The following is a 20,050-nucleotide window of genomic DNA, read 5'->3' on the forward strand; positions in this document are numbered from 1 at the left end:
AGGAGGATGCTGACAGGTGATTCTTTCAATATCCAATTCTGAGAGCTTGCTCTGAGCAAGGCAACATGCTGGCCTGCTATAGGACACCCAAACACATATGCACAGTCTCTCCCTTTCTAGTAGGAAGTACAGGCAGGCCACACACGGTAAGCAAAGGTGTGCACAGAAAAGCTCACCCAAACACATACGCACAGTCTCTCCCTTTCTAGGGGACTCTAGTAGGAAGTACAGGCCACACACGGTAAGCAAAGGTGTGCACAGAAAAGCTCAGGATAGAGTAATGAGGTTCTGACCTCCTGGTAGAGGGTGACAGCACAGATCCCACTGCAAACGTGATGGAAGCAGCAGCCCCCTCCTCAAGCACACATTCCCATGTAAACACAGTTTACCTTTTATTTGTAAGGGACAGAGAACTCCTACACCAGACCATGTGCACAGGGTGGACAGACAGAGAATGCTAAGGACATATTCTGTTTATCATCTTTAGACAATAGGTAAGTTCTGAGCTGGTCTTTGAAGAATAATAAAACAGGAGTTCTTCTGGCAATGAATGGTATTTAGGGCACTGGAAGAGACAGCATAAAGCTGGCACTATATCTCTTTATCTTTGGGCTGTTCTCCGACTGTTTGACACACTTCTCAAGTCTTTCTTGAAGGAATGAAATAGTACATTCTGGTAAGTCTGACAGATAAGACTCCTGGCTGGATCTGCTTGCATTCTGGGGTGCAAGGATTAGCAAACCTTTTCCCTTGCTGCCTGAGTATCTGACCTTTGGAATAACCACCTAGCTTCGTTACCCTGGAAACCAGGTAAGATCCTAGGCATCACATATATTGCTAGGCAACACTGCTTACAGTAGAAACGATCCATGACTCATAAATTGCATCTTACTGGGAAGATCTATGAATGAGCCGCAACACATCTGGTAAGGAAGCCTGTTTGACCTTCCCTGAATGCAGGTCACCTCGGTAAAGCCCTAAAAGCCACAACCAAAGAACTGTGACTAGACACTGTCTGCTCAGGGCAGGCGAAGCCTCTCAGCCAAAGCAGCAACTGCACCTGATGTAGATCTTGTGCTCCTCCGTATCCAGAACTATGTCATGTGGGGAGACAAATGTCCCCCAGTGAGACTATCAACTATCGCCTGCATGGACTGCAGCAAAGACCATGCAGATAGGAATCCTTTTGTAAGATTTATTTGTTTGTTTGTTTGTTTGTTTGTTTGTTTATTTTATATCCCAACCACAGCCTCCTTTCCCCCCACTCCCTCTCCTCTTCCCCTCTGCCCTCCCCGAACCAACCCCACCTCCAATAATTGTTCAGAAAGGGGCAGTCTCCCACGGGCTTTAGCAAAGCATGGCATATCAATCTGCCATAAGACTAAGCACGGTTCCCTGTATTCAGGATGGGCAAAACAATCCAGCACAAGGTATAGGTTTCCAAGAGCCAGTTAAAGCACCAGGGACAGCCCCTGCTCGCATTGCCGGGATTCCCACATGTAGACTAACCTACACAACTGTCACAGAGGGCCTAGGTCGGTCCTGTGCAGGCTCCCTGGTTGTTGGTTCAGACTCTGTGAGTTCCTACGAGCCAGGCTAGTGTTTTCTGTGGATGTTCAGCCCCTTGTTTCCTACAATCCCTCTCCTCAGCAGGACTCCCAAGTGCAACCCAATGTTTTGTCATGGATCAGGGAGGAATTTTGACGCTGCCTGGCTGGCACAAATGTGTCCCATAGTAATCTTGTGACTCTGCATGAGTAGAAGCACTAAGACCCCTGGTGGCACTGCACACACCTTACCATATTTAATGCTCAGGACAGTTTGTGAGCAAAACCAACAACGCGCCCGTCACACAAGGAGAAATGGGGCTTAGGAGTGTGAAATCATCTTCACAAGTCCATAGACTTAGAGGTGAAGACTAAAACAAGGGCCTTTATCTAGGTCTTTCTCGAAAATCACCTTTTCCCTCAGAGGACATTCACCTCCCTGGCAATGCAGGGTAGTAGTAAAGCGAGCAGGTGAATGACCACACCTCCTGTAGGGAGTTACCGCATGGAAAGCGAGCAGGTGAATGACCACACCTCCTGTAGGGAGTTACTGCATGGAAAGCGAGCAGGTGAATGACCACACCTTCTGTAGGGAGTTACTGCATGGAAAGCGCCGAGCAGGTGAATGACCACACCTCCTGTAGGGAGTTACTGCATGGAAAGCGCTGAGCAGGTGAATGACCACACCTCCTGTAGGGAGTTACTGCATGGAAAGCGCCGAGCAGGTGAATGACCACACCTTCTGTAGGGAGTTACTGCATGGAAAGCGAGCAGGTGAATGACCACACCTCCTGTAGGGAGTTACTGCATGGAAAGCGAGCAGGTGAATGACCACACCTCCTGTAGGGAGTTACTGCATGGAAAGTGTGTAGGGAGTTACTGCATGGAAAGCGCCGAGCAGGTGAATGACCACACCTTCTGTAGGGAGTTACTGCATGGAAAGCGCCGAGCAGGTGAATGACCACACCTTCTGTAGGGAGTTACTGCATGGAAAGCGCCGAGCAGGTGAATGACCACACCTCCTGTAGGGAGTTACTGCATGGAAAGCGAGCAGGTGAATGACCACACCTCCTGTAGGGAGTTACTGCATGGAAAGCGAGCAGGTGAATGACCACACTTCCTGTAGGGAGTTACTGCATGGAAAGCAAGCAGGTGAATGACCACACCTCCTGTAGGGAGTTACTGCATGGAAAGCGAGCAGGTGAATGACCACACCTTCTGTAGGGAGTTACTGCATGGAAAGCAAGCAGGTGAATGACCACACCTCCTGTAGGGAGTTACTGCATGGAAAGCGAGCAGGTGAATGACCACACCTTCTGTAGGGAGTTACTGCATGGAAAGCGAGCAGGTGAATGACCACACCTTCTGTAGGGAGTTACTGCATGGAAAGCGCCGAGCAGGTGAATGACCACACCTCCTGTAGGGAGTTACTGCATGGAAAGCGAGCAGGTGAATGACCACACCTCCTGTAGGGAGTTACTGCATGGAAAGCGCCGAGCAGGTGAATGACCACACCTCCTGTAGGGAGTTACTGCATGGAAAGCGAGCAGGTGAATGACCACACCTTCTGTAGGGAGTTACCTGCATGGAAAGCGAGCAGGTGAATGACCACACCTCCTGTAGGGAGTTACTGCATGGAAAGCGAGCAGGTGAATGACCACACCTTCTGTAGGGAGTTACTGCATGGAAAGCGCAGAGCAGGTGAATGACCACACCTCCTGTAGGGAGTTACTGCATGGAAAGCGAGCAGGTGAATGACCACACCTCCTGTAGGGAGTTACTGCATGGAAAGCGCCGAGCAGGTGAATGACCACACCTCCTGTAGGGAGTTACTGCATGGAAAGCGAGCAGGTGAATGACCACACCTTCTGTAGGGAGTTACCTGCATGGAAAGCGAGCAGGTGAATGACCACACCTTCTGTAGGGAGTTACCTGCATGGAAAGCGAGCAGGTGAATGACCACACCTCCTGTAGGGAGTTACTGCATGGAAAGCGAGCAGGTGAATGACCACACCTCCTGTAGGGAGTTACTGCATGGAAAGCGAGCAGGTGAATGACCACACCTCCTGTAGGGAGTTACCTGCATGGAAAGCCGAGGACCTAAAAGTAGGTAGAAGCATCAGTGTTTTAAGGAGGGAGGCGAAAGCAAGAGTTAGGCATGTGTAGGTTCTTCTCTGTTCCGACTCTCTGCCTCCTGACACTGTGCCTAATGGACCTCAATACAATGAAAAAAGACAATGTCAAAGAACCATGCATGATCAAAGAAACGAAAGTGCACAGAGACCTGGGAGAATTGATGCCCATTAACACAAAATAGGAGATTTCAAAGTTAACTTGACCCCACATCACGGTGAATAAAGGCTGTAATGTACCCTTTAACCACCTACAGCAGCCATCAGAAAGAAGTGGGTAATTCACAGCTCATTGCAAAAATTAAAGGGTTTTTAACAGCAGAAGAAATTTTTCTGATGGGGGGAGGTGGAAATAAACCCTTTAAGAAGAGAAGATGTATTTTAATCACAGCTCAAATGATAATATATCTGCTGAAAAAAACATTGAAAAGTAGCCGGCCGTTGGTGGCACACGCCTTTAATCCCAGCACTCAGGAGGCAGAGGCAGGCATATCTCTGTGAGTTCGAGGTCAGCCTGGTCTACAGAGCGAGTTCCAGGACAGCCTCCAAAACAATACAGAGAAACCCTGTCTCAAAAAAAAAAAGAGAGAGAGACACTGAAAAGTATATTTTGATGTCATCTACTTTCTAGATTGTATTCAAATAAAACAGATATCTTTATCTTTTTATTCAAGGTAGGTTAGCTAAAAATCAGCTAGGAAGAAAGGAAGGGAAGCAGTAACTTAGGTTTTCCTCTAGACTTAAGATTATGTGAGGAATGGTACATGTTTACAAAAATGGTACATGTTTACAATAAATTAAAGTTTGCTACACATTTTTGATCCATTTGAAGCATAAACTTCTGGAAAATAATGACACAAGACATATAACTTCAATAAAAGCTATTGATGAAGTTTTGATACTTAAACATATGTAGAAGAAAATACAATATCCCTTAACTTTGAAGTCAGCTTCCAATCAATGACAATAGTAATGGCAATACCAGAGAACTTTTTAGATATGTAGATATTAAAGATTCTAAGAAAATATATCAAATACTTAAAGCTCAAAATATGGCAACCAGAATTTAAGTAAATTCAGGTAACACTATCCAACTGGCAGGCCACCAGTGCTATAAAACTAGCATTACACTGAACTAGGCCCTCTGAATGTGGGTAACAGTTGGGTGGCTTGGGCAGTTTGTGTGACCACTGGCAGTGGAACCAGTATTTCTCCCTAGTGCATGAACTGGCTTTTTGGAGCCCATGCACTATGGAGAGACACCTTGCTCAGTCTAAATACAGCACAGAGGGCCTTGGTCCTGCCTCAAGTCATAGGACAGACTTAGTTGATTCCCCATGGGAGATCTCACCCTCTCTGAGGAATGGACAGTCATGGGGTGGGGAGAAGGTAGGAGAACGGGAAGACTGGAGGGAGAGGGAACTGGGAATGATGTGTAAAATAAGATTGTTTTAAAAATTAAAAATAATAAAAAGAAAAAACTAGTTTTACATCCTACTATTTGTCTGTACATGCCACGGTTAATCTGTAATATATAATCGTATTCCTAAATTTACACAATGTTGCCAAAAGGCCAGTTTAGAAAACATCCCGTTTTGGGGGAGGGGAGCAGAGATGACAGGAACTGAACATGCTTTGTACATGCAAGCATGTGCTCTATAACATATCCAAGGCCTGATTCTGTACTTTTTAGTCTATTTGTTTCTTTTATAAGCAAGTGATGATATTCACAAGAGTATCTCTTTTCAGCTACAATTAGAGCTGGCCTGTCAAGTGGCTCCCTCAAGCAGTTGGACACTGTGACATCTGTGTCCACAAAGCCCATCCTGCTGTTCTCCAAGAGTTTCAAAGTCCCCCATGAGCTTGGGGCTGACACCGAGCATTGCCAGTATCTGGGAACAGTAGGATCTGGTCCACAGCCCTGAGGACAATGCCATGGACAGTCTGGAAACAGAGGTGCGTGGGGAAAATCTGTTTGGCCACTGATGTCATTCTAGTCTGACATGAATCTATTTCTAGAGAGCATAACAAACTTTAAACACAACGACCTCTGGCTGTTTACTAGACTTTAAAAAAAAAAAAGGAAAATGTATCCGTCATTACCCAATAGGATGAACTGTTCATCCTCAACAAGAACATAGTCAAAAACTGCACATATTCAGACAAATTTTGTAGGAAAACTTGAACTAAAATAATTGTAAATTGGAGAACTGTCTTCATAAAGAAACAAGGTGTTGTTAATTAACATACCACCAAGGCAAACTGGCTAGAAATATGCAGCCCTGAAGGAAGAGAAAAGCTGTGATAACTCGAAGGGCTTAGATGATCTGGGGCTGAGAATGAGAAGCCATTAACGAGTCTTTCTGAGTCCATGTCTTTATAGGTTATTTCTGTTCTTTCCTTGACAAGAATTTCTCCTATTCAGAAGGAAAGAATAGAACACACTTTAGTTTAGCCTTGAACTAGCCAGATACTCAAGAGTCACAGAGGCCCAGAGCACAGCTCTTGAGTTTCAGTGATCAGAGGAGTTTCATGTTGATGAAGCTTTCACAGGTTTCTCTAACCCAACTTCTTCATTTTACAGGGAAAGAATGCCCCAAAACCTACATAACTTATTCCCATCTAAGAAGGCTTGAGAGATGGCTCAACAGTTAACATACCACTCTCACAGAGGACCTGGGCTCAGCTCCCAGCACCCGTGTGAGATGCCTTTCAACCACCTATAACTCCAGCCCCAGGCAACTGCATGCACACCTTCATATACCCACATATAGACATACACAAGCACATTATAAAATAAAATAAAAATTCGAAAGAAAGCAGTCAATAACACTAGATACCTTCCTGAGAATGCCGCTTAGAATTCGTTGATATTGATGAGAACACATATCAGCTCACCTGAAACACCTCTAGCCATATTTTCTTTTCAGGAAGCACCAAAATGGTCCTTAGCAACCTCGAAGAACAGGTCACCAAGGGAGAAGTACAGAGTGCCAGGATTGGTTTCAACAGTAAATTGTGAGATCTGTGAGCAGACACTAGGGGGATTCTATCCAGAATCTCAGGGCATACTGTCTCAGATGAAGATGAATGTAACCCTTGAGCAAGAGTCACTACCTGCCTGCTCAAGACATGCACACAGGCTTGATACACAGGTGTGCTGGGAAAGAGCGGGGGGGGGGCCAATGTTCATTTTCTCACTCTGAAGCCTACAGACTATGTGCGCCACAGTCCTCAACCCAAAATGCTTGAGACATTAAACTAGGTCATTTGCTAGTTTACTAATAAAAACAATCTGGAAAGGGAAGAAGGAATCAATAAAACCAATTATAGAGCTTGCTGGGCATTTACTCTGTTGTATGTGTTACACTGCTTAGCTCTCTCGGTGAGTTTGGAAAACATGCATTATTAGAAGCCTTTACTAGAATAAGCCCAAGGGGTTTCAGACAAGGCCCTCTGCCCTATAGGCAGGACAGTGGAAGCTCACACCATGCACCATTCTTCAGAGCCTACTGATAGGCAAGAAGGAAGACTGTCTTTCACCACCAGCCCCACACCCTTCTGGGTCTCAATTTCAGAATCACAGACCGGACTGACACAAAACCGAAGACTACAGTCCTGGATAGAGAGACAGGCACTGTAGTGAGCTTTGGCATAACTTCCCCAGGGAAGCACAAACCCCAGGCAGTAAAAAAACAGCATTTCCCTTCTGTAATGAGCACCAAGAATGTCACCGCTCCTACTGTAACTTCCAGATCGCCGCATGTGGCATGGGATGAGATGTCTCAGAGACTTCATCGGAGAATTAAACCAAAGCCTGAAACAGACTGAGAGAAGGCCAGAATACACGAAGATCTTTTGCATCTTTGAGAAGCAGGCCTGTCACCAAGTGCAGATGCATAGCAACTTCATCTCTGGAGATGTAAGACCCCTTCGTTTCTTACCCCTGCCAATCACTCAAAAGAAGCTCTGTGTGTAACCTCGCCAAACCTTGAGGGTGCATTTGTGCCAGCTCATCTACTTGGAACACTGCCAAGATCAGGAAGCAGGCAAGAAAGGCCTGGTGGGAAGCCAAAAAAAAAAAAAAAAAAAAACACCAAGCTTTACTAGATTCAACCCAGCAAAAACTTACTAAGAACACACTTTTTCTATAGGCTGATGCTGAGGGTGCTGGTAAGAATAATGGTTACTGCAGCGTCTGCTAGCACGTGGTGAATGCTGACCCAGAACCAGGCAGGCACTGCTGGAAACACTTGAATCATCGGATCCTACCAGCAGCACTATGAGACAGGGCCTGTTGTTAGCTGCATGTTCTCGTAAAGGACACTGGAAGAGTGATTAAATAACTTATCCAAGATCACTGAGCTAGTGGACGGTGACTGGAAACTCCCTCTTACCACTGCTGACTACAGCTCTATACTGTACAATCAAGAGAGTAGGAATAAGGGACATGGAAGCCGGTGTGCCTATCCTCAAGGCCACACTGTGTGAAGACAGGCAGATGGACCTCAGCAGAGTGCCCAATGGAACCCAGGAGGGAGACAAGGCCTGCAAATAGCCGGTGCCACATCAGCTGAATTCTGACGCTTAGGTTGGGGCACACCGGGGAGTGATGGAGGACAGGGGGTGCATTCAGGAACCGGAGTAGCTTTCAGGCAGCCTCAGGGTGAATAAAAGCTGCCAAGGCTATGGAACACAAGCTCATGGCCTGAGCCACGTGATACCTGTGAGCTTGGAGAGGAGGGAGAAGAGTAAAGGAAGAGCTGAAATTGGAGGGAGTACAGAGGAGCTGCTGTGGGGGGCAAAGAATTCAGTTCTCCATCCAGAGAGTCAGCCGTGCTTTATAACACCTACTAGTGGTGGGGTAGTGCGTCTGCGCAGGGCAAAGGAAGATGAAGGCTGAGCAGACAGCAGGCTGCTGACCAAGTGTCATTAGGTAAGGAGACAGTGGGCAGAGGGGAGTGATTTCCACTCTCACGGCAATGGCCACAGTGCCTGGTGACGACGTATGGGGAGCACGAGGAAATCTGCTAGGCAAAGGTTTGGCATTATGGGACCAAGGGCCTTGAAAGAGGAGCAGGCTTCAGAAAGGAAGCATGACTTGCTTGTCTCAGGCACCCAACTTAGAAAACCCATCAAAGAATTCGTCCTTTAAATACTGCTAACAGTAATAATGTTTCCATCTGTCTTCTACATGAATCACTAGAAGCTGAAAAGTCAGAGGAAGCATTTATGCCCAAGAAACCAGGATGCTGACTTGAGGAAGAGAAAACATTTTTAAAAAGACAAAGAAGAAGCCAACTTGGGAAGGCTGAGGAAGTAGCCAAAGAGCCCTTCCTTTCTCCATAGAGTAATTACAGCACATCACCAGAGCAGGTTTCAAGATTAACCTAATCACTGAGAAAAGGTTAATTTGTGCTCTGTATGCTCCATCTTAATAAGCGGGGACTAGGAAATGGTTTTAGAAAGGCCCTGATGGAACCATCTCAGATCAAGTCCTACCGCACAGCTTCTGCAGGAAGAAAATTCACTAACTATGGAAACACTCCCACACCATCAGAACAAAAGGGCCACATGAGAGATGACTCCAAGGCTCTCTGCTCAGTGATCAGTCCAGGCTCTTCCACCAAGACCAGCTTCCTCCCTCAGACCACACTATGCTCCCCTCCATGATCATGGCGGGAGTCGGGGTTCACTTTGTTCAAAGTGACACTAAGCTGGCTCTCATTTCAAGGGCCCTGCCGTTCCCTTGGAAATCGCTTCCAGAAACCATCACCAGACACAGTTCTAATCAGAGCTCAATACATTGCTTACCTGTCCTTTATCGTGACTTCACCACAGGACTGGCAATAAAATGTGCAACATTCTTGGGCTTTCAAGCTTTGATTAAACACCGAAATCAGCTCTAGAGGAAATCAACAAAACAGCAAGTCTTAGAGATTTGGAGCAAACACATTATATCATATTTAAAGGACTTACTAGCACAATAAATTACCACTGACACACTGTTTATGATTTACTCAAAAGTATAGGCTTAATTAACACTATCCGATGACTCAACCAGAAGCAAACATTGTGAAGTGTTTCCAAAAACAACAGATTTTGCTTAGCATTCCTGAGCCAGGCATTGCCCTAGATTACCGTGTAACATACTGGTGGGTTTCCTCTCTTGTTTCTATAAATATGAGAAACTCTGTATTAACAATGAGTGTACACTAAAACTTAAGTTCCTGCATGTTAAACAGTACAAGCAAGATGAGCATCCAGACTGGTCTTTGTGGAGCAGGTCCAAGGAATGCAAAGCCCCTACGAGCTTCTTTATCCAAGAGCAAAATCCAGTGTCTGATGAAACTGTGGGGAATGGGGATGAGAGGGAGGGAGATATGAGAGCTGTGGGAAAGTCCAGATTGCCCATCCAGTGGCACTGAATAGCTTGCACCTCTCATTTCTGATGCTTCATTTGTAAATAAGGGAGACTTTTATTTAAAATAAAAACCACTGGGTTATTTATCTATACAATCCCTAATTGAAGAAATGAGGTAATAGTTATTATAAGCAAGCAAAAGAATCTGCTTGGTGTATGCACTTTAAAATGCTTTTGAAGATGACAGAAAGTTTAAGTCCTGGCAATTAAAAAAGTCTTCAGTTTAATCTCTAAGTGTCTCTGCAAATCCCTCTTGCATGAAGGTTAAATAAACAGTATTATTCTATAATGCTGAGCACCTCGAAAGAAGACGGAGGTAAGCCCTCCAAGGTAAGCTTCAGAACAAATCAATTTTCAGTGGAGCACTGCCCCCTGCTGGCCATCAGCCAGTCATGCATGGAATCCTGGATGGGCACAGCTGCTGAGGACAATTAACAGATCATAAGCCCCAAAGGTCACCGTTTTGTCTACATCAACTTCAGAAAAAAGTGCCAGGGTGATGTGTGTCATGATTGCTCCCGAGAAGTTGAAAAGGCAACTAACTCTTTAAGATCTTGAGACATAAGCGAATGCTAAAAATTCCAAAAGCTGCTTCCTACAACACTTAGATTTCAGTGTGCACTCACCTGATAATCATTCATGCGGCAAATCCTTACTCCCCCCCTATTCTGGACAAAGCAGTAAAGCAATTAAAGACGGAAGAATCAGCTTTGCTTTGCGGAGCCTTGAAGGCACCACAGAACAGGCTTTGAGAGTTTCCCTTTCCAGGTATTTGAGCACAATGTTTCAAGCCCATAAAGAAACAGTCCAACAAGCACAAACAGTATGAAAACCAACACAGCAGTGGACTCACTGTGTCCCCAATCAGTATTAAATGTTGCTCATTAATTGAAAATGTAAAAAACAATTCAGTTACAGATATGAGTGGGTAACACACCCAAATACTGTCCCTGGATGTCCCCATTCCTCTATCCTTACTATCGGAGTCCTAGAAAACATGGTGGCTCTTTTGCCTGCCATTTGCCGCTTTCCAGACTCAACAGGAAGTTCCAGCTGTGCTTATGGCTGCCAACAGGAAAGTGACAACATCAAAAATCCACACTGCACCTCCATCCCAGAATGTGGGTACAGTCAGGGAGGCAGTTGTCTATGTCCTTATCCTGGTGACCCCACCCTGTTTTGTAGTATTCAATGTCATTCTGGGCATGACATGACATATCCCCCCCCCACCTCCCTTGTTTCTGAAACTGAGTCTACATATTCACTAATTCAGAACATTAGCAAAATTAGTCAGGAGAAAGACTAGGTAACATTCCCTCTATCCTCTCCTGCCTTTAAAAAACCAGAGGGTGGCTTTACATCTCTTACAGGCTTCTTAGGACAATCCTATTGTCCCCACCTCCAGGCCCCACAAAGTTCTGATGAAGGGCTTACTTACTAAAGACGGCTCAGCAATGAGGCATCAGGAGTAATAGAAAGAACTAAGGTCTTTCTCTAATAAGAAACATCAACTCTGTTTCCTCCAATTGGGATTCCCCTTTCACAGCATTTTCCCCATCTACAGCAACTCATGACATTGTAAACGATATGATGAGCCAGTATCAAAAAAAAAAAAATCACAAGATCTTACAAAAAGAAAAGTTTTTTTTTTTTTTTTTTTTTGGTTTTTCGAGACAGGGTTTCTCTGTGGTTTTGGAGGCTGTCCTGGAACTAGCTCTTGTAGACCAGGCTGGCCTCGAACTCACAGAGATCCGCCTGCCTCTGCCTCCCGAGTGCTGGGATTAAAGGCGTGCGCCACCAACGCCCGGTAAGAAAAGTTTTTTTAAATCACCTATCTGTATCAATATACATTTTGAGTTTGTATGCAATCACAAACACTGCAGTGTTTCCAATGGCGACACCATACTCTTCCTCACATGTAACTTTGAGTCGTCTACATGTATTATACATGTAAAATGGTCTCTGCACGGATGAGATCATTTCCACTGGTCAGTCCTCTGGTCAAATGATCTCACCCTCAGGCAGCCATGGGGACAAGGCATTACTCTGCCTTCTTTAACCAAAGCATTTTACTGTATGCAAATTATGTGGTCGGCATCCGAAGTTCCCGCCCATTGGAATAAACACTCCACAATCTCAGAGGCCTTTGTGGCTTGTTGGCAGCTCTGTTCCCAGCACCCATATCAAACGGCTCACACCTACTTTGAGCTAACCTGTCTGCTGAGTGAACACATATCTATGTAACGTTTTAAAACCAACCAGGTTTTGGACAACCGCTTTATGATTTTACCCTCATATCTGTTAGCCGGACATTTATGAATAAAGAAACAAACTGGGCTCTTAAGCATGTATTTTAAGAAGTGAAGGTTCAGAAAAGTTAAGTGACAACGTGACATGTTTCACGTCACACAGCTGGTAACTGGCAGTGGCTCTTCTCTCTGGAGCTTCTCAATCCTTTAGCCCTTCCGGGTCATTGACCGCCAGTCTTTTCACCTGGAAAAAGTTCAACTCAACGGACTTCAGCATCCATCTGGGGTGGGGCTCCTACTCACCTGGGCCTGATTCAGTGCGAGCCTGCAGACGCAGATGCAACCCATCTCCACGGATGTACTGCAAGCCGCCGCACGAGGAAGGCACAAGCCTGACCTCTGCTGGAAGCTGGGTCTCGGTGCAGCCGTCAGGGGTCCGCATCAAGAGTGAGGTGGGCGTTATAGAAACGTCCAGGTTCATCCCTCCTTCATCTGGCTCACTGACAATGCAAAATAAAATCCAAGTTAATGATTTGATGATGAAAATTCCACACATTTCACACTGCGTGGAAGAAGCAAAAGCTTAACCCAGCATTGCTATGCTTCCCTCCCATAGAGACCCAAAAATTCCTGTCCCAGAAAAATGCAACCCTGTGGGAAGAACAAGATGAGGTTAGACTATCAAGACTGTGGCCTGTCACTCTGTGGAAGTCCTGGGTCACGTTTTTAACTCTTGTCTCTGAGACCAGCATTAAAGTCTGGAAATTAAAGTATTGTTAACTGATGTTCGTAGGGAAATGCAGATGCCAGCCAGCTTTCTGCAAAAAGGCAGAGAGTAAGTATTTCCTGAGTTCACCAGCCTGGGATCCTCAGTGAGACTGTCTCGAACAACAACAAACCCCAAACAACAGAAAAGTGCAACGTTTGGCTCACAGGCTGTGCCAAAAGAGGCCACATTTAGATATGTAGTTTGGTGTAGTTTGGTGTCCACTTTCCTACGTCGCTAATTTTAAAACACATCTGGCACTTAGAAGTGCTCCCAAAGAAACCGATGGGTACTTGAGTCTCCATTGCCACTGCTTCCGCTGACTACTCCTCTTCCCAGTTCTGAAAATTCAACCACTTCCACAGAGCGGGGCAAAGCCCAGGAAGTACCCTGTCTGCATTGCACACAATGCCCCAAACGGACTGGACTGTACGTCAACAGTTAGGAGGTCACAGCAAGGGAGAAAAGCTTATACACACTCAAAGCAGGTGTCAGTCTTCTTGTATGGATTTTCATCCTGAGGATGCTGAACTTGCAGGTCTGGAGACGGGCGGTACCTACCACAAACCGCATGGCCTCTATAAGATAATGTGCAGCAAGGCAGCTCTCGGGGTCTCTCCCTCTTGCATTACCTTCCTCCCAAAGGCTACATCCTCATGGCCTCACAGAAACCTAATGATCTCTCAGAGGCCTGGCCTGACCTCCTAGCATCACTTCTCAGAGGATTTAGAATTTAAGCCCCATAGATTTCAAGAGGACACAAGCATTTGGGCTAGAAGAAGGTAGAGGGGGGAGAGGAAACAGTAAAGGACCCAGAAGTATCCTGGTTGCGCAGAGGGCTGAGCAGGGGGGAGACGCACGCTGTGAGCTAATGAACTGCACAGGAACAGCTGCATGGGGGAGGGGAGAAAGCTGGCCTGCACCCTATGGCAGTGGACTAGAACTAGGGATACCTCTATGAAATCATGGCTTAGGGGTGATATAAATAGATGTGAATGTGTGTACACGCATAAGTCAACAATATATGTCCATCTATGTATCCTATTTCTGAAAGAAATGACATTCCAATGACAATGAGCATCAAATCGAAGTCTATAAAGACAATTTCCATGTAAAAAAGAAGCCCTGGCATATTCAAGGCCTTAGACTAGATTCCCAGCATGTGTTTGTAGACAGACAGACAGACACACACACACACACACACACACACACACACTCACTCACATATATCCACTTTTTAAGACAAGGTCTCATGTAGTCCAATTCAGCCTCACTATATAATGGATGACATTGAATTCTTGATCCTTTGGCTTCCAAATCACAACTTTTGGAATTATAGACATGCACTGCCCCACCCAATAGTAAATTTTAAAAAATTGTTTTAAAAGCAAAACAATATGGTTCCTGGGGGGGGGGGGACTACATCAGGACTAGCGAAGAAAAAAAAAAAAAAAAAAAACGAGATGCGCCTACACCATACTGCTATGCTGCCAAGTAAAGAGGGAAACAAAGAAGTCGAGTGCCCTCTACTGAAACTCTAGTTTTGGTGGCTTGGGTTATTGTTCTTGAGACGTTCTTACTGAAGCTATTAAGGGCCACACACTTCTCTAAGCTCACTGAAAAGCAGCAAGCAACCTTATGATGTCCCATAAGATTCAGTGATACGCAAACAACAGGAAAGCTGCAAATATTGCAGGTTAAATGTCATCGTGGTGAAAATATTTACACCGCAGGAATCACCAAATGCTGCAAATCAAGACCTTTGGCTTATTTTGTTACTAGAGATCAGGTTATTAAATACTTGGCCATGAAGTAAGCACTAGATTAGTCAGTTTCCTGTCACTGCCACAAAATACCTCAGAAAACCAACTTAAAAAGAAGAAATTTTCAGCCGGGCCGGGGGTGGCGCACGCCTTTAATCCCAGCACTCGGGAGGCAGAGGCAGGCGGATCTCTGTGAGTTCGAGGCCAGGCTGGACCAACAGCCTCCAAAACAATACAGAGAAACCCTGTCTCGAAAAACCAAAAAAAAAAAAAAGAAGAAGAAGAAGAAATGTTCATGGTATCTCTGGTTTCGGTCATTTCAGTCCATGTGTTAGTATTTAGGCATTTGTACTGGCCTGCCTTTGGAATTCTGACAGGATACGTCCTCAGCTGCTGCCACTAAGAGAACCACCTGTGCCTGTTCACTTAAGTTCCCTTTTTAAAAGGGCCCTGCCCACCTCCCTCCCCCCCCTCCTCCCGTTCCCCCTTTTTATCACCATTTTCCCTTAACACAAACCCTCCATTTGAACTCTGTCCCATGGCCACTTTCTTTCTCTCTCGAGCTGCTTTTGTAAAATTACAACACCATGATGTCTTAGGCCTGTTGCTATGGGCCAGAAGGAAAGCTGAACATCATGGCAGAGCTGCTGCTCTCATGGTGGTCAGGAAGCAAGGAGAGAAAAGATACTGTAACAAGAACCCAGCCCTCACAGTTTCCGCCTCTCCCAATGGCCCATTTAGGCATGCTTTCTTCCACTTGGCATCTCGTATTCCAAACCGCATCCCATCCAGTTTGTTAAGCAAATATTACACTGACTAAGAGGCTTATTCTCCACCCGTCACCTTTGTCTGTTGTATTTTTCCAGGAAGTTGCCTCTATTCAGTATTTTATTTTATGGTTTTTGTTTAGTTTGGTTTTTTAAAATTTCTTGATCACTGTTCATTCACCCATTGCCACAATGAGCAGGAATGTTAACTGGTATAGACACTGTAGGGAAGTTTCTCAAAAACTAAAATTAAAACTACCACCTAACTGTGCTACATTCGTATATATCTGGAGGATGCTTTTTTGTTTTGTTTTTTTGAGACAGGGTTACTCTGTGGCTTTGGAGGCTGTCCTGAAGCTAGCTCTTGTAGACCAGGCTGGTCTCAAACTCACAGAGATCTATCTACCTGCCTCTGCTTCCGAGCGCTGGGATTAAAGGTGTGTGCCACCACCACCCAGCCTGGAGGACTCTTATGTCGAATCACAAAGATACTTGTACATCTGTGTTGATTGCTGCACTAAGCACAACATTAAGAAAATAGACCCAGGCTGGATGGATGAATGGACAAAGTAAAGGTGTTCCATAAACACAGTGAAATTTTATTCTGCCAGAAAGAAAAATGAAATCATGGCACTTCCAGGACTCTGATGGAACCGGAGCTCATCAGATTAATTCAAACTCAGTCAAACACCACGTGTTTTTTCTCATGGGTGGATCCTAGATCCACCCCTCACCCCACCCCACCTGGAGGGAGTTTTTTCTTTTCCTTTTTTTGTTTTTATGGAGACAGGGTTTCTCTGGGTAGCCCTGGCTGTCCTGGAACTGTAAACCAAGCTGGCCTCAGACTCAGAAATCTGTCTGTCTCTGCCTCTCAAGTGCTGACCCACACCCAGCTGTGGATCCTAGACTTTAATTTTTATACTTGTGGGGGTGAGTATGGGTGGTCATAAAATGAGAAATGGGACAGTGAGAGTGAGAAATGGGTTTGTTTGTTTGTTTGTTTTTGTTTTTCGAGACAGGGTTTCTCTGTATTGCTTTGGAGGTTGTCCTGGAACCCACTCTGTAGACCAGGCTGGCCTAGAACTCACAGAGATCTATCTGCCTGCCTCTGCCTCCCAAGTGCTGGCATTAAAGGCCGGGCTAGAGAAACGGGTTTTAAGGAAGCCGAGAGATGAAAACAGAAGAGAAGGTAAGGGAATGCATTTGCCCTGAAGCAGAAGAGAGCTGGGGAGGGGAGGGAGGGGCCAGGGGGTGGGGATGGGGGTGGAGCAAAGGGGCAAGAGAAACAATGAATGTACAACCCATCTCTTCATTCACTAACTTTAAAATGCTAGTATAAGAGTTAAAACGAAAATAAGGATGAGGAGCCAAACTCAACCATATCTAGAAATAAAAGTACTAAAAATTCTAGTGAATGCCCAGGTTGTCAAATTTTCCATGACAGAAATACTCAATTGTGTGCTACTTGGGGGAAAAAAATCACTTATAAAGACACAGGTTTAAAGTATAAAGGCAGGAAGGAATGTTCGTGCAAACAGTGTAGTGAACTGATTTCTCATACAGATATTGAACTATCCAATGAGAAAATTACAGTCATAATTAAAGGTCATGGAACAACTGGATATCCACATATAGTAAATACACTTTGACTCCTACTTCACTGTGAACACAGAAGAATTAATCCAATATGCCAGAGATAGAAACAAAAGTGGTAACCCTCCTATAAACAAATGCACAAAAGCTAAGCACAGGGTCAGCCACACTTAGAGTCCCAGAGACTTGGGAAGCTGAGGCAAGGGGAGGGGTCCATTAAAGTCCAGGAGTTCAAGGACATCCTGGCCAGCACAGCAAGACCCATTGCTAAATAGAGACAAAGGTAAAAGAAACCTGGAGGGGGGGTAAGTATTCACAAAGTTGAGGTAGGAAAAGATTTAAGATATTAGAAAAGGCTGTTTAAAAAATAAAACTTGAGAAACTAGGTTTTATTAAGATTTAATTTTCTGCTCATCAAAAGACAGAACATACTGTGTACCCCTAAACCAAAAGGTCAAAATGCGCTGGAATGAAAATTATTCTGACACATACCACTTCGCTAGGGATGCTCAACAAGTCTACACAAATACTACAAACTCTATAAAGGTCCAAAATCACTTCATGCCCACCCAGACCTTTTCCAATAGGGCATACTCAATGTGCATTAGGAAACCAAAAATGTCTGCCACAGATGCAGGGAGACATCCACACATACTTACAACAGGTGGCTTTATATCGTTTCAATTTAGCAACGAAACTAACCTGTTTTTATCAGCCAGAGATTAACCTGCTTTTATTAGTTAGAAACCACAAGATACTTTATAAAATAACACACTTGGATTATCAAAAAGTAGATGAAAAAGTTCTCAGGATTTTAAGTCCCCAAGGAAATGAAAACCACCATGAAATACTTCCTCATCACCACTAAAATGGCTCAAACATAAGAGATTGGCCACATTAAAGACTGTTTGACAGTTTCTCACCAAGCAATGTGCACATCTATCCTACATTCCAGTAATTTCACCCCTAGGTATTAATTCAAGGGTATATATGTCATAAAAAGACATTAAACAAGGCTGGGGGTGTGGCTCAGTGGCAGATGCATCTGCCTAGCTCCAATACCCAGCCGCCATCACACACAACAACACAGACGAACCATGGATCTCACAGCCCTGTTGAAGGTTCCCAATGCTGTGGAGGCAGAGGCAGGCAGATTTTTGTGAGTTCAAGGTCAACCTGGTTTACACAGTAATTTATACCAGCTTTTGATGGTCTCTCAAAAGAAAAAAAAAAATGTTGGGGAAAGCAGATAGAAACAAAGACCAATGAGTGTTGTGAAAGCCGTGTCAACTTGGCTACATCTGGAATTAACTAAAATCCCAAAATGGAGTACACACCTGTGAGAGATTTTTTGCTTAACTGGAAGTAGGAAGATTGGCTTCTAATCCAGATCTTTGAGGTAGAAGACATGCCTTTTTCCAGATCTGAGCTGGAAAAAGCCACCTCCGGTCTGGGTCACACCTTCTGCTGGAAGCCTACTTTAGGAAGAAGGAAGCTCTCTGCTCTTAGCATACTTGCCCTCACTCATGCCCATCCCTTCACTGGTGTTAGAGCCCACTTCTTTGGGATCCTAAGTATACTAAAGACCAGCTGAGCCATCTAGCCTCATGGACTGAGCAACTACTGGATTTTTGAACTTTCCATTCATACGTCAGCAGCCATTGTTGAATTAGTTGGACTGCAGCCTGTAAGTCATTCTAGTAAATCCCCTTTCTATATATAGAGAGATTCATTCAGTAAATTGTTACTCTAGAGAACCCTGACTAATACATGTGTCAACACAGGTCAAGAAACAGTGACATTGTGTGGAATGGTTGAATGAAGACCATGGTTGTCACAGGGGAAGTTACTGGTGCTAGAGGTCAAAGGCCAACAGTCAAAACACCACAGAGGCCAACAAGCTATCTAGTAAAATAAGTTTCTTAACTTGCTTACAGAGTGTTTGTATTTGGTAATGTTTGTGCTCCTAATTACCAAACAAGATGGACAGAGATTGCAGATATTTGTTGGAAATTATGACCCAACTCCTTTATCTATCACTTCACCCTTTAACCCCGTACTAGGGAGTGATCTCAGAACCTGTACATGCTAGGCGAATGAGTTACACTGAGCCTAGACTCAATCCCAAACTAAAACTGAGGAAATTCAGGTGGGTAAGTAGGTAGGTAGGTAGGTAGGTGATAGATAGATAGATGATAGATAGATAGATAGTTTATATATTTATAAAACACATTTTCAGACCCATGTCTATTTGAAACGCTTGTCACAGAGAAATAGGCGAAACCTATGAAGAGATCACAAACCATTAAGATTGCTAAGCATAATCTAAAAAGTGTATTTTCCCGCCAGGTTTCTTGTTTGTGTAGCAAATATGAAATTAAAAGTTTGCGCACAGGCTGGGGAAACAGGTCAGTGGCTAAAGCGCTTGCCAGGCAAACATAAAGGTCTAAGTTCGCCACCCAGTCCCGTCCAGCGCACGCGCACATTGTTTCGCGCACGCGCCTACGGTCACTCGCGCTCGCCCCCTCCGTCCCGAGCCCGCGCACCGGCGCCTTGGCCACGAACAAGGCTCGCACACGCGGGCCCGCGCACCGGCGCCCCCGCCCTTACCCCAGGATCAGCAGCGCGCTCTGCAGCCGTCTCCGCACTTCCAGGAACACGCGCGTTTCCGCCGCAGCCACCGCCATAGCCCACTCAGGCCCGCACGCGAGACCCAGGCCGCAGTCACCAGAGCCCGGACAGAGTTGGAGCACGTGTCACAGGCGGCTCCCAGGCGGTGGCAGCGCGGTGGCCGGGCGGGATCCGGCGG

At 45.1% G+C, this 20,050-nt stretch overlaps 1 protein-coding gene across 2 annotated transcripts in view; it reads right to left on the reverse strand.

Moving 5' to 3' along the window:
• The window catches only part of Ube3d (ubiquitin protein ligase E3D), a 134,477-nt gene extending 114,427 nt beyond the window's left edge, over positions 1-20,050 (reverse strand). The window contains exons 1-3 of one of the 2 annotated variants that reach the window (XM_013116073.3): positions 19,852-20,050; positions 12,656-12,852; positions 9,494-9,584 (exon numbers count right to left, since the gene is read on the reverse strand). In XM_013116073.3, the coding sequence (XP_012971527.1) occupies positions 9,494-9,584; positions 12,656-12,852; positions 19,852-19,928 (365 nt within the window). In that variant the 5' untranslated portion in view covers positions 19,929-20,050. Of the gene's footprint in view, positions 1-9,493; positions 9,585-12,655; positions 12,853-13,597; positions 13,714-19,851 lie in introns of those variants that run through there. The other variant, XM_021229324.2, reaches the window with a different exon arrangement.

Source organism: Mesocricetus auratus, unplaced genomic scaffold (assembly GCF_017639785.1).
Source record: "Mesocricetus auratus isolate SY011 unplaced genomic scaffold, BCM_Maur_2.0 Super-Scaffold_100691, whole genome shotgun sequence".
Lineage (NCBI taxonomy): Eukaryota > Metazoa > Chordata > Mammalia > Rodentia > Cricetidae > Mesocricetus > Mesocricetus auratus.